General features: G+C 39.2%; 1 protein-coding gene across 1 annotated transcript in view; it reads left to right on the top strand.

The window, feature by feature from the left end:
* The window catches only part of LOC139951483 (uncharacterized), a 20158-nt gene extending 4220 nt beyond the window's left edge, over positions 1-15938 (top strand). Inside the window, exons 5-10 of the mRNA XM_071950394.1 lie at positions 2698-2802; positions 3097-3196; positions 3545-3741; positions 7020-7258; positions 8125-8259; positions 11386-15938. Of these exons, the coding sequence (XP_071806495.1) occupies positions 2698-2802; positions 3097-3196; positions 3545-3741; positions 7020-7258; positions 8125-8259; positions 11386-11566 (957 nt within the window). The 3' untranslated portion in view covers positions 11567-15938. The remainder of the gene's footprint in view (positions 1-2697; positions 2803-3096; positions 3197-3544; positions 3742-7019; positions 7259-8124; positions 8260-11385) is intronic.

Genomic DNA, 15938 nt, shown 5'->3' with positions numbered 1-15938 from the left:
AAACAACGGTATAAGGCCAGCGTATACGCTTTTCCAGCCGTTGCAACCGTCAACTCTTCGTGACATTGTCGCTTACAACGTTTTAATATGACGCAGTATGAGGATCTAGTCTACATATCCATGTATTATAAACAACCGACAAAAAATACACGCATCAGGCAAATCCTTCGACGTATATCCAAAGATCGTCCCGAAGAACTCAAAGTAACCCAACATATGATGGGACAATGCAAGTAAATAAAGCATTCCTGGCATAAATAAACTAGGCCTACTGCATTGCCATGTTGCAGTATGGAATGCGATCGTGGCGTTACATGCTCCCGACGTGCCAGGGCCCAATTCATAAAGCCTGTACTAGCACAACAATATTTTGCTTAGCACAAAGTAGTATTGCTTAGCAGAAACTGGTTACCAGCCCAATTTTACTTAAACTTGAAATGTTGTCGACTTGTGGCTGCTGCCCGACTAGTAAAACATTTTTGGCTAGTAAGAATTTTTTAAGCAATATTTTCTGCAAAACAGGTGAAACTGGTGGGCCCTGGTATGTCAAAGATTTTTTAAAGCATCATTCTTGGGGGAAGGGAGGTGAATCTTGAGGGATTCGAAAGCGTCCTTGAGAGAACGTAAGTGTATCTTGAAACATAAACGTAGCTGCGTATCTTGAAACCTTAGCGTAGCTTGACTCGGGATTGAAGGCGCACCTTTTGATGGAATTAAAGCGTAACTTGAGGAAACGTAAATGATCTTGGAACGTAAGCGTACTGCGTATCTTGGAACGTAAGCGTGGCTTGACTCGGGATTGAAAGCGTACCTTTTGATGGAATTGTAGTGTTACTTGAAGGAACGTAAGCGTATCTTGGAATGTAAGCGTTGCTGCGTTGCTTGGAACGTAACCATATCTTTTGGAACAACTCATGGGAAATTGCGGCTTTTGATTGCTTAGTCGAGTCGCGACTACCGCTGTTCAACTCACTCGGTTAATCGTGCTGCTACGACTACTTACTATAAACGTAGTCGTGATCGAATTCCTGCTTGGTTAACCACTTTTGTCGCTCACGACTATTCACGACAACTTTTTACAAAACACAACCAGACATCAGTGACACAATCCTTCAATCCTTTCAGCACGAGTTTTACTTTATTGCGCCTTCGGCAACAAGTATTTCGCGATGCATCTTCGGCAATGGGAGTTTAGTGTTCGCGACTAGTATCGAAGTCGCAGCTATTTGAAGCGCGACAAGTCGAGTAATAAATTCCACTGTTGCCCAAGTTAATCATTACCTCAACAATCTAAAAATAACATTTCATTCACAGAATAAAAAAATAATATTTTGTTTGACAAAATTATATTTTGAGGGAGTTTTGTTTTATCATTATTTTTGTTTAACCTTTTATAAAAAAATCTTATTCACCTGTCCTTTTCACGATCGAGGGGCTCCGTTCCTTTTTTCCCCTTCTCCTTCATGAAACATTGTTCAAGCTACTCCCACAATAACATCGTCAACATAACAAAATGCGGTATTCCTACGTTTTGACAACATCGATTTTTTTTAATTACCTGACTCCTAACAAAAAACATTAGGGGGAAGGAAACAAAACAGCATTGGAACGTTGCGATCATAAGAAATAATGGATTCGACAAGCGAGGTGTACCGACTGAGCTAGCGGCTAGACTCGCCCGGGATTACACCTCCAGCCCCACGAGACACGGCATGGGCGGTACGTGATATGCCCCAAGGCTCACGTTCCGATTGCTCCACGCCGTGGGGCCATACAACAAGCTTCCGTTACACGGACTCTCTGAATGCTAATCTTACGTTCGATGTTTGACCTCTATTTACGAATTGTATCCATAATCTGAATACATAGTCTTTTTTGTCATATATACTCATGAATAACAACAATATTTAAATTTGGTTCAGCGAATTAGCTTTTCTACGGCTGGAAGTAAAACTAACTCGGAAGATCACGTGATTATTAGAGCCACTTTGTAGTTCTAACTATCACGCGACTCTACGGTTTTTTGAAAAATGCTAAAAAACGGCAACATTTTATGATTTGCGTAGGGACTGTTCCTTTCCATTCCTGGAAGACCTTTGAAGTCATATCTTAGTCTATTTTGTAGCCCAAATAGCCCAATACAGCCGGTGTGTCCCTTTAATCTCTGTTATGCTGCGGACATCAAAGTTTTTATTGGCAACAGTTTCTATAGGACTACATTGGCCGCCATTTGTTTTGCCCAACAATGAAAACATAAATAAATAATAAATAATGACAATTCTTATATAGCGCATTACACAATAACCGTATCAATGCGCTTTACATTAGTGCCCTGGTCATAGGGCCAATAAACACCCCCTTTTAATGTTTCTCAGCTCCCTTGGGAGTATACAACCTGGGCAACAGTTTATATCGCTCAAAAGACTTTTTCATTCACAATATCAACCTCTACCCTCGCAGGTACCCATTTATTCCCCTGGGTGAAGAGAAGCAATTATAGTAAAATATCTTGCTCAAGGACACAAGTGTCACGACCGGGATTCGAACCCACACTCCGGTGACTGCACCAGAACTTGAATTCGATGCTCCTAACCACTCGGCTATGACACTCTACAAAACGTGTCTATTCATTCAACAGTTTTTGGTCTTGTGTCGTCATAATGCAAGGAGTCTATTTATAAATGTTCTTATTCACAGGCCAGGAAGATTGTTGAAGATGCAAAGAAAGACATTCGACAAGACGTGAACATGAAGCGTAACGTGAATGATTTAGACGAGAATAACACCGAGCGCTTTCAGGAGGTTAATACATTGTTTTTGTTTGTTTTTGCCTCACTTTGGGAATGTTGAATTCGCAAACGGGGTTTTTGACGCTAGTTTCAGAATGAAATTTGAAGCGTGACGTCATCTGACATTAAAGGTCTGTCAACTTCAAAGAGGGATTTTACGTTATTAAAGGCCTCAAATTCAATACCGTTTTGATCGAATATCATCAAAACATCAGGAATGAACTTCAAATTACCCGTACAGAAATGTGTAGCCATTTATATTTAAAGACGAATTTAAACTTCGGCGATTGTTTCACAAATTTTGCAGCAAGTGAACCAAATAGTTCTTGAACGAACTAAGAAAATGGAGGAGTCTTTGAAATCAGCCATTGAGTGTGAGCAAGACGAATTAAAAGCATATGTAAAAGGTAGGTATGTCCTGGGCTAAAATGATTATATAACATTAATATTGTTCGACCAATATAAAAGTGGAAAAAAAATCATCATCAGCAGCAGCAGCATACACCCCCAAATAAAAAAAAACAAAAAAAACAAAACAACAACAACACCCCAACAACCCAACAAGCAAACAAACAAACAAACACCCGTAGACCCAAAGAAAACAACTTAAGGTTATTGGACACCCACATTAAGTGAGGGTTTAAAAAAACATGATGATTTAAAAATCACTCGCATGAGGACTCTATCTTTTTGAATATGAGGACAACACTAATTTGAAATTTACATTTTTCTTCCTCTTTATATATTTATCATAGAGTTGTTCAAGAAGTCGTTTCCAGACATAACTCCGACTGGGATTAATGAGAGTAGAAACAAACACGTGGATATTAACCTCAGAGATGCTGCCAAGGAATCCGGGCGGGATATCAGCGTTGGGTTCGTGAACGAAAGCTGTGGGAGTGCAAGAAAGATGCTAACCGGAGACAATGCTGTTGCTGGTGTAGGCTTTTCGGTAGTGAACTTTTAGTATTTCTTCTACATATTCTTCGTAAGCACCCAGATCCCATAATAATTGTGACGTGTGACGAATCTTATGATCTATTCCTGGCGAAAGATGCAAAACAGCACCTTCAATCGAGCAAGAAAAAATCTTCGCTTCTGACGTCATGCATAAAGAATAAACTACGCTACCTGAAGTTTGTCAAGTTGAATAAACATCATGCCTCGGTGATTGTCGTAATACGGTTCCATACTTAGCCTGAACATCTGACCAGGGCCAAATTTTATGGCTCTGTTTATCGCCGAATTCTGCGCTTACGATCACCATTCTCCGCTTGCACGGCAAGCGCCAAATTTCTGCGCTAGCTGTTTAAGTGTAGAGCGCTAGTAACGTGGAGTATATATGCACGCATTCAAGCCAAAAATTCCCGCTAACCTGAGAAATAGGCTTGACGTAAGCGCAGAATCCTGTGCTTCCGCAAGCACCGATTATTTGGAAGTGTCGTGGCCGAGCGGTTAAGAGCACCGAATTCAAACTCCGGTGTTTCTGATCAGCAGAGTGTGGGTTCGAGTCTCCAGCCGTGACACTTGAGTCCTTAAGCAAGACACTTAACCATTGCTGCGTCCTTCGGATGGGACGTAAAGCCGTTGGTGCCATGTGTTGTGTAACGCATGTAAAAGAACCCAGTGCACTTATCGAAAAGAGAAGGGGTTCGCCCCGGTGTCCCTGGCTGTGGCTGCTAAATGCGCCGTAGCACCTTGTAAACCCTTATAAGGTGCTACATAATTGGTTCTCAGAATTCATAGCTTTCAATGACCTCTCTTTCTGTTTTAATGTATATACTAAGCGCCTTGAGTACCTTGTTGGTAGATACGTGCGCTATGTAAGACTTCGTTATTTGCTTACATTCTTAGCCATGAAATTGGGACCCGCATTGACCCTACGCCAATCCCATTCCTTAAGCACCTTCGACCCTGCATCAATTTCACATGAAGATGCAGCCAAATCCTGCTTTTCTAAAATTCTTGAGAGACTTTTCTTGAGAGACTTTTCTACAACAGACTCAATACTTTTTTTTCTCGCTTCCATCTTCTTTCTGACTCTCAGTACGGGTTTCGAGCTAAACACTCTACAGACATGGCGCTTATTCAATTTGTTGATAATGTGTCCACTGCTCTAAATAATAAATTGAGCACTGTCGGTGTCTTTGTTGATCTTTCGAAAGCATTTGACACCATTGATCACTCCATTCTCCTTGACAAACTTAATTTCTACGGCATAAGAGGTGTTGCTCTCAAATGGCTTTCTTCGTATCTTGACAATAGACAGCAGTTCACTTCTTTTAAAAATCACAACTCTCCTTGGCAAGAAATTCATCATGGCGTTCCACAGGGTTCTATTCTTGGCCCACTCCTCTTTCTGCTCTATATTAATGATCTGCATTCTTCTTCTTCCCTTCTGTCTTTTACGCTCTTTGCAGATGACACAACTATTGCTTTCTCTGACTCCAATCCGGCTAAATCCTTAAATATTATGAATGCCGAACTTCTTAAAGTCTCTTCCTGGTTTAAAGCCAACAAACTTTCCCTCAATGAACACAAAACTAAGTTCATGCTCTTCAGTAAATCCTCTCATCTCTCAGAAGATATTCCTATTCTTCGTATCGACAATAATCCTATCCTTCAAGTTCACTCCACTAATTTTCTAGGTGTCATTATTGATGATCAACTCTCCTGGTCTGAACACATCTCTTCCATTACTAAAACCATTTCCCGCAACACTGGTGTTATGTCTAGACTTCGTGCTTTTCTTCCTCCCAAATCTTTGGTATTACTTTATAATACCCTCATTCTTCCATATCTTAACTATTGTAATATCATCTGGGCACAAGTTTCTAAAAACAAACTCCATTCATTATTAACCACTCAAAAAAGGGCCATCAGGATATGCACCTTATCGCATCCCCGAGAGCACACCGCACCTCTTTTCGCACAGTTACACTCACTAGCACTTGCAGACATTAATAAACTTCATACGGGTATCTTCATGTACAAATTCACCCACAACCTTTTACCCACCTCCTTTCGTTCATTCTTTACCTTTGTCCGTGACACTCATGGGTACTCTACCAGAACACATAACAAATCACACCTTTATGTGCCATTCACCCGCTCATCATTCCACTTAAAAACACTTCGTTTCTTTGGGCCGCGTCTTTGGAATGGTTTAAGCCAGTCGATTAGATCACAATCATCTGTGGGTCGATTTAAACGCGCCTATAAAAGAGCTCTCCTCTCCCAGTATTTGACATAGTTTGCCTTCTCGCTCTCATTTTACTTTTGCCTAAGTCGTCAGCAAACGCTTTTTTATTATTTCTCGATTTCTTATTCTTATTGTTATTATTGGTATTATTATTATTATTATTATCATTGTTATTATTATTGTGCAATTAGTGTTCTCATCATTGTTGTCTTCATCATGTCTGTCTTTGTTCGTTTTGTCAGTCCGTTCGTTCTTGTCCCCGTTTATTGTCTGTCCCCAGGCATCCCTACATAAGCCTCGGCTTCCAGATGATGCCCCCATACTCTATGTATTTATTTTTTCTCTCCCTCATTAAATAGCTTTGTTTATTGGTTATTCCTTAAAAACATTGTTTGTACTCTGTTTTCATGAAGTATGGAAATAAATATCAGTTTGAATGAATGAATGAATGGATATCATGACATGCATCAAGTACATGTGCACGCCGAAAGTGCACCTGACAAACATCACCTCGGACCATACGAGACACAGATATAGAAAGCTTTACGTCACTGAACATTGTTTAAATTAAAATAAAATTGCTGGGTCTTTCAAATCAGTGCCTGCTTATCCTTGCGGATTAAGACAGGGGACCAGTCTCATAACGCACACTCTTCTTTCAGTTGCAATGTGAAACTTTGGAACGCAAGGCCGGGCAGCACCAGGTAGAAGTCATGTTTCGTGTAGTTCTGAGCATGCGCACATCACAGAGAACAGTTGCATTACTTGGTAGGTCTGCGGCCACTATAGCGTTCAATAAGTCATCCATTCCCTTGAATCTGTGTTGAAGTGATTCATAATGGGTCAACATTACGCAAAGTTTGGGTTAAAGTCCCCATTATTATTCAGCCTGACCCAGGTCCCTTGAATCCGGGTCAGATCCGGGTCAGATCCGGGTCAGATCCAGGTCAGATCCGGGTCGTCTTTGACATGAAATATAATAGAGCGTAAATGATGATAACGAGTTTTTACCATTCGTAATAACACAGAGTATGTTGACAGGAGGTGCCATGTGGCTTGCAGGTGCATCAGCATTTGCAATTGCTGCACCCGTGGTCGCAGTAGCAGCAGGCACTGTGGCGTGTGGGTATGGTCTCAAAAAAGGGCTGGACTGGAACAAGGATCGCCTGGATACCAACCAACGCAAACAGTCTGCCGAGAATACTGCTAAGTTCGTGGAAAGTAAGCTAGAGGAGGTTCAGAAGAAAAGCTCAGACGTCATGAAAAGGTAACTTAGGCAGTCTGATTGAAGTCTATTGATACAATAATCATTGAAATGTCTGCAGACACATCTGAGGCAAACGTGCAAATGTTGCGGGAAATGTCGAAAATGCTGAATAGAACTGCCATTGTATTCAACCTTGCCACTCTGTTTGAACGACTCCTCCACATAGAAAGTCAACGCCATGCATTACATGGAGGAGTCAAGGCAAACCAAATCACACCCAAGAAGAAAGCCCGATGATACCAAAGAGAGCAACATATGGGGAGTTTGTTTTTATGTGTTGCGCCGATTTAGGGTTGGGGAAGATTTGTAAAATAACTTGTAGCTTTTCTACAATTTTTTAGTCTGCCATTTTGCGTGATTTAAAACACCATATAATATTATGTACAGTTATGATGTCTATAGCATATACTGAGTGATGATTAGCACTTAATCATCATCTTTCGAGACCACACCCTTCCTACACCACTGAAAAGCATCAAGTCCAATGGTAACAGGGACGGTTTTGAAAAAAATGTGATAGGAATACGATAGAAAGACAAAATGGGGACATAAGAAAGAGGTCAAGAGTCCAGGGATATTATTAAGAAGACCGTTGAATCAAATAAGTGGGGACGGACAGGTAATACCTAGCAAGGAGGATGACAACAGTTCGATATACAAAAAAACCAAACTGAATTCCACACAAAAGAGGGAGACAACCAGGAGGTTGGTGATATGACCTAAGAACACAAAGGAGCAATTCTTGGCAACAGACAGCTCAAGATAAAATTGTATATAGAATATAGGTAAAGAGGCTTTCCTAGGTTACAATGAACGACAAAAAGAAAAAAAGTTAACAGTTTGGCAACCTTGTAATTCTCGCTCAGGTACAGCAAAGAGTCAATTCAGCCCTATCTGGATGTTTTGGATAATTTCCAAAGAGGACAGGAGAAACAAAAGAGAGAGTTGAAATCGGAAATCGACCGAGTAAAACAACTGCTGGAGAAAGTCAGGATCATAAGGTAAGGCAGACTCTTTATGTATTTGTCTTTTGTTTTTGAAAAGTAAGGTTATTAGAATACCTACATGGATGTTTTAAAATTAAAGCACACCTTCGGTTTTCGAAACTGTTCTATTATTTTAATCCTACGTGAATGTAAATGTATATGTTTAGAGAAAACAAAAATAACATGTGAGAATTTCATTTCAAATGATAGTCGCGCTTTAAAGAAATCGCCGAAAATCCGGTGGAGCAAAAATTGTCCACACATGAAGAATAATCCCTATAGGAATACGCAAACTGACAAGCGTATCTGACAGTAACTCTTCTCAGATTCAGCATTTGAGGCATAAAAACTAATACCCTTTCAAATATCCACATTGGTTAGAAGTTTTAAAAATGTTTCTCAAACAATTGCTTTAATACTCTTGAAAGCTGCTGTAGGCTTTCAAACTAAAAGTTTTGTATAGCCATTTGTTATAAGAGTGACACCAAAGGCCTACACCATCCCTTTAACGCTCATTGTGAAATATTTTGGGGGATTTCAATAAATCTAGCAATGAACACACAAACAAAAGAATTTCATCAGATGCATTTGAGCTCATTGCCAGATAACAAAATCGCGAGGTGGTATCTTGACTTAGGCCAGCAGCCGATTTCACGAAACGCTAGGATTAATCCTTTCCTGAGTTAGAATGAGTAACTCGTCCTAACTTAGGATTAATCTTAGGGTTTGCATGTTATACTAGTGCAAGGTTGGGACTCGTCCTAAGATTTATCCTAAGTTAGGAAGAGTTTGGTGAAATCGACGGCTGGGCGACTATAGTGAAATTTACTATTCAATTAGTCGCGACCTTGGCACCAGTCGCACTAGTATCCGAGGCTCAATCTTGACTATTCCATTTCACAAAGCGATTATCTGCTGCAATGCACGAAAGAGATGCATTCAAAATGTATATGCTTTTGAAATGTTTTCACAATAAATACAGCTTTTTAGACACAGATTCTCAGATATCCCCTTATATTACTCTGAGCTTTATTTAACAAACATCTTCTTAGGTTGGATTTTAAACTTGCATAGTGAATACATATACAGGGTGTCTCAAAAAAAAAGGTAATCCTACTTTCAAGGGTTTTATGGCCAGACTATTATGTTTACCAGCAGAAAGTATGGCATCATCTTAAAGCTGAAACCCTGTGCTTTCCAATGATACATTTGGTTACATTCTAGGGTCATGCATCAGCGAGCACCATTGTCTTGAAAATGTGGTGCAAAAATGCAGTTGGTTCACTTTTTAACCCTTGTCATTCTGGCCTTCAGACAGTGTGTAAACCTCAGGTTGTCACAATGGTTCAGCTAACGGCAGAACAGAGAATATTTGTGGTCAAGAAATGGTATGAAACCAGAACTTTTTGCAGGCTACACAGGATGCATTTGGAGAAGCATTCCCAGATCGATAACCACCAGCAAAGAAACAATCTGGGCCAATGTGAGAAAGTATGAAGCACATCAGGAACCAGCCTCAATCGCAACAAAGGAAGTTCAGGAAGGCCAAGGACAGCGAGATCACTGGAAAACATCGCTATCCTACGACAGCAACTGATTGACCACCCACGGGAGACAAGTGCAAGACGGAATGGTGTTGGACTGAGCCACACCACTTTTAATCGGATCACTCATCTGGACCTTCACTTCCATCTGTTCCACATCTTCACATCCATCATGAACTTCTGCTTCCTGATCTTGCAAGAAGACATACTTTCTGTGAGTGGCTTCTTGAGCGGTGTGAGAGAGATCCCAGCAAACTTCTGGTTCATACCTTTTCTTGACCACTCTGCTGTTATTAGCTGAACCATTTGTGACAACCCGAGGTTTACATGCACTCTGTCTGAAGGCCAAAATGACATGGGTTCAAAAGTGAACCAACTGCATTTATGCACCACAACTTCAAGACAATGGTGCTCGCTGATGCATGACCCTTGAATGTAACCAAATGTATCATTGGAAAGCACAAGGTTTCAGCTTTAAGATGATGCCATGCTTTCTGCTGGTAAACATAATAGTCTGGCCATAAAAACCCTTTAATGTAGGATTACCTTTTTTTTTAGACACCCTGTATAGAAAAGGTTTCCGGTAACACCCAATGATAATCTCTAAATGAGTTGGGGTGGCCCTGATTAACAAAACGTTTTCTTAACAAAATGGACGCTGCTGTAGTCTTGGCCCAAGACTATGGTGCTTGATATTGGATAGTGTACTGCGCGCAGTTGTAAATCGCCAAAGCGCGCCCACCACGGTATGATTTAGTTAACTGGACGGCTTGTAATCTAGACCATAGCTTGCCACTATAGTCTAGATTACAAGCCGTCCAATAAACTAAATCATACCGTGGGGGCGCGCTTTGGCCTATTACAACTGCGCGCAGTACACTATCCAATATCAGGCACCATAGTCTTGGGCCAAGACTAACGCTGCTGTGACATCTGACCTTGCCTCATTTGTTAGCCTCATTTGTTTACAAAATAAATTAATGACTTATGTTTTAAAAGGCATCTACAACATTATAGCGTTGATGGTCTCAAGGTAGGCCAATAGTTTGCAACATTTTAAAGGAACACGTTGCCTTGGATCGGCCGAGTTGGTCTTAAAAATCGTTCTGTAACCGTTTGTTATCAAATCGATATGGTTAGAAAGATGTTGTAAAAGTAGAATACAATGATCTACACAAATATGCCTCAATTGCGGGGTTTTCTTTTTACCTTGTCGACTAACACTGTCGGCCATTTGGCCGACCGTGTTAGTTCGCGACGTAAAATGAAAACCGTGCAATTTTGAGTGATACTTGTGTGGATCATTATATTCTACTTTTAAAACATCTTTCTAACCATATGCATTTCATAACAAACGGTTTTAAACGCTTTTTAATGACCAACTCGTCTGATCCAAGGTAACGTGTTCCTTTAAGTTCGTTTTATAACGGCCATGCAAGTGGTTTGCACTTAACCTTTGTCTGTATAATGGTTTGTCATCGATATTTAAACCGATTTTGTTGTGGTCGGACGTTTTATCTTCGACTTTGGATTATATAAGCCTACTTTATTTTGTTTACCATACTGACTGCGGGTTTTCTTGTGTTTACTTTTCCAGAATGGAGATGTCGAAAACTGAGAAGAACCTGGCCGATTTTAACGAAAAGTTTCTTTCAAACGAAAAGATCATTTTAAACGACACGTTCCTTTTAGACGCCAAGTTCCTTTCAAACGAAGGCATTTTTGCTAGACTTTTCAATTATGTGGTCCAGTTTTTTTCCCCCCGCACAACGAACTAGGAAATGTGACAGGTTCGGAGATTAGAGTGCCACCGGTTTCACCCCCCAACGCAGTTAAGCCGCTTGTTACTGTAAATGCAGAACTTCACTTGCCGAGATTGTGGACACTTGTTCAGCTATTCCAGGGTGCACTCCACTAAATAAAACGTGGAAGTCTCATCACAGCTTTTTACAGCAAAGGGGGGTAATTATCTGTTGATTTCGAAACTGCTATTCTCTGCTCTATTTGACTTGGAATGTACCAGTTTAACTTTTTAAATAATTCCCCTCTGCAAATAGCAAAAACAATTCCCCCTAGAGCACCCCCATACTTGTATGAATTTCCAAAACCCGGGCGCAAATTATTTGAAAGCAACAAATGCCTTATAGCTGGGCAAATAGGACTATAGTTTTTTTGTTCTTCAAAATTAGGGTCAACATACCCCATGTCACAATATTGTGCATTTTGTGTCACTATGGCCCCTTTTAATTGGGCTCTCCGATCTGTCTGGTGCAAACTATTTTGAGGGTACAAAATATTCACGGGGCCGTCGCTCTGTTTCCCCCCCCCCCATTATTTTAGTAAGTGCACCCTTGAACTTTAGAATAAAGTGCACCCCCAAGAGTTTGGCTTGTAAAATTGTAACTTCACGTATGCTTGAAACGTGAGATTTTTACAGCAACATTTTCTCACGTTCGCGTTTTTGCTCGCGTAACGGTGCAGCTAAACCTCCCTAATATTGGCACGTCACTTATCATGATTTGGAACACAAGTTCGTCTGGTCATGAATTCGATATCCCGCCTTTGTTCAAGGCCACCCTAATGAATAGTTATGTTTATATTTGTGAGGTTGTGTTGCAGCTTTTATGTACTCTACCATTCATCACGATAGTAACAAAGTATAAATTACAGGAAAAGGTAGTACTAATCAATATGCAACACGTGCATTTGATATTCATTCTGTGACTGTATAAAGTTTGACGTAATCTCACAGTAGACTTACCATAAAGGGGTTTAATTTTACAACTAATTATTTTGAGAATGTTATAGATGAACTGTGTATATTTTAATAGGCCTACTAATCATAAACCCGTTAAAACATGTTTAACGAATTAACACTGTAATGGGATTTGTTTTCGGTTTATGCTTACATTATCTTTATGCTTTTTGTTATCATTGAATCCTTTTAATATGTAATTTTTAATAACTATGGTTATACAATGTTACAATTTCATATTTCTGGACAGACTCGATGATTGTTTTGGAAGTTTATTAGCAACGACAGTAGACGGCTGCATGAGTTTGTTGGAAACATAGTTAGTCTTATTAGGCGGTTAACTGATCCTGATCAGTGGCATCATATCGATGGCAAGTCTAATCCAGCCGACTTAGTGACGAGAACGCAATCTCACTTGAATTCAGATGACGTGGTTCCGTGGTCCAGAAATTCTGCATAAATATAAACATGACTGTGAAATTAGCGAGAGTAGGTCGAGTGACTTTGCAGAAAGTGATCCAGAAGTTCATAAGTCTTTTTCATTTACAGCTTTTGGAGTTGTTCACTAGTATGACTGAAGATGTTTGTGATTTGGGTGTAGTTGTCGCGCATGAATAATCCCTTAGATCAAATTATGTGTCCCTACTCCTCCTGGTATAAGAAGAAACGCGCTTTGGCATGGTGGTTGAAATTTGTGGTGTATCTGAAGAAGGTTATACACTCATATAAACCAACTTACAGTTGAGGAAATCAGTCGTGCTAGTGAAATCCTTATCCGCAGGGCTCAATCAGATTCATTCAGAGATTGATAGATTTACGAAAGGGAAGTTTGTTAAAGGATCTAGTCCTCTAAGGACACTTAATTCATAATATTTAGATGATCATGGTCTGCTTAGAATGAGAGACCGTTTAAACGACGAAGACAACAATAAAAAAAAACTCATTATTTCGGGTAGCCATGATACTGCGAGAAAAAAATTGTGTCTGATACGCAAATTGTGTCTGAACTTAGCCCATGTTGGTGTTGAATGGGTGTTAGTGATGGTTCGTGGAGAATTTTTGATTATAGGTTTTCTTGGTCAATTTCGGCAAATGAGCAGCCAATTTAACCATTAAGCTATTCTATTTCGCGCGAAAATAGAATGCTACTGAAAAGGGTCATTCGATTTCGTTTTATGATTAGTCAAATGTAATGTTGCGTCATTCGATTTAACAAAATAATCATTAAATTTTCACGCATCGACATTGATGGTGTTGATGCCTTTCATGTAAAGTACGGTAAATCGGAAGTAAAGCGCTTTGGGTGTTTGTTGTAGAGTGAACGTTCTAGTTATGTGTAGTTTTAACTTAGTAGTATGAATGCGTATTTAGTGTGGTTTGTAACATTACGTGTATTATTCCAGTGTGGAGTATATTTCACCATTGATCGTGTTTTAATTTTTGGCTATGTATGCGGGGAGGGGGAGTGTTATCTTCATTGATAAGTTTTCTTTGTTTTCAGTCACATGACCAGAGTGGTATGTCGTTATCCTAGTTAGCATATATTTTCTTGCTTTGCGCGTCATTCATTGCAATTCATTGTTCATTATAGCTTATTGTGTGTTTAGGCACAAGTCATGAGTTCAGCCAATCATTTTGCGGCATGCGTTAACTGTGCAGGCTGTGGGGATTTACATAAACTGCGCCAATAAAGTATCTAAACATTTTGCAAATGGTCATAAATATCGGAACTTCAATTAGTATGTAACAGATTAGCTTTGTATGTACGACTCCGGTCGTTTCTTATTCCGTCCATTCATTTTGTTGTTGTTAAGTTGTCAAGTATTTACAGACATTGTTTCAATCTTTATCCGTCAACCAGAATCATGTTCCTGCTATTCGTATATCAAACGATTTTAAAAATATTGAAATAAGAAACTGTGCAATTGATGCAAAACAGAAAAGTATTTCAGACGGAAATATTACTAATCATAGATATGGATTTGTCTTATTAGAATTATAAATAGTTGTCTTGAGACTATAGAGTATTTCTAATCACGTTTCGCTCCTTTTATTGACGAACTTGGATTTATATTAATTTGACTAATTTCTTCTAACTCGTCAAACAGATGAGAATAAAATATTTGATTAAATACACAATTTAGGCCATTATATAATAGCAAGTATAATTCTCAACATGGAGTGTTTTAAAGACAGTGGACACTATTGGTAATTGTCGAAGACTAGTCTTCACAGTTGATGTATCTCAACATATGCATAAAATAACAAACCTGTGAAAATTTGAGCTCAATCGGTCGTCGAATTTGCGAGATAATAATGAAAGAAAAAACACCCTTGTCACACGAAGTTGTGTGCTTTCTGATGCTTGATTTCGAGACCTCAAACTTGAGGTCTCGAAATCAAATTCGTGGAAAAATACTTCTTTCTCAAAAACTACGTCACTTAAGAGGGAGCTGTTTCTCACAATGTTTTATACCATCAACCTCTCCCCATTACTTGTAATCAAGAAATGTTTTATGCTGATAATTATTTTGAGTAATTACCAATAGTGTCCATCACTGCCTTTAAGAGAATTTCAAGAAACGTTTGGTAATCACTCTTAAATTAATGGCAATAAAATCTTTTGGTTAGAAGCCTACAGCGGATGTCGATATATAAAGTGTTTTGTGAAATATTTTACTTCGAAGTAATGTCGTTATGGTGAAAAGATATAAGTTTTTATGCCCCGAAACTTTTGAATCTGAGAAGCGTTTCTGTCAGTAACGTTTCTCAGATTGTGTATTCCAAGTATGGATTTTTCTTCCTGCACGTGGACGCATAACGGCTTCGGATTTTCGGCGCTGCTTCAAAAGCTCTTTATTGTCACAGGTTAGTTCTTATTGTATTGATTCTACATTATATAGCCTTAAAGGGAAGGTGCTCGTTTGGTAATTGTCAAAGACCAGTCTTCTCACCTGGTGTAACCCAACATAAGCATAAAATAACAAACCTTTGAAAAGATGAGCTAAATTGGTCATCGCAGTTGCTAGAAGTCTTTTATTATTTTAGTGGGAAATTACCTCTTTCTCAAAAATCTATATGCTACTTCAGAGGGAGCCGTTTCTCACAATGTGTTATACTATCAACAGCTCTCCAATGCTCATTACCAAGTCAGTTTTTAAGTTAATATTTGTTTTTTTTGAATAATTACCAAACGTGTACCTTCCCTTTAAAACAACCGAACGACCAAAGGTATACATTGCCTGACATCACATCATATTAAATTCATGTCTTGGGTTTCAGAAGTCTTATTTTCAGTTGTGATCATTTTTTAAAAATGCTATAGGCCCTATTTTAAATTATTTTCGAGAGAACTGCCTGATTTTTGACGCAGGGGGCGTCACATGTTTTAGGAT

Source organism: Asterias amurensis, chromosome 19 (assembly GCF_032118995.1).
Source record: "Asterias amurensis chromosome 19, ASM3211899v1".
NCBI lineage: Eukaryota > Metazoa > Echinodermata > Asteroidea > Forcipulatida > Asteriidae > Asterias > Asterias amurensis.
The sequence above is the reverse complement of the archived record's forward strand: the minus strand, read 5'-3'. Positions and strand labels throughout refer to the sequence as shown.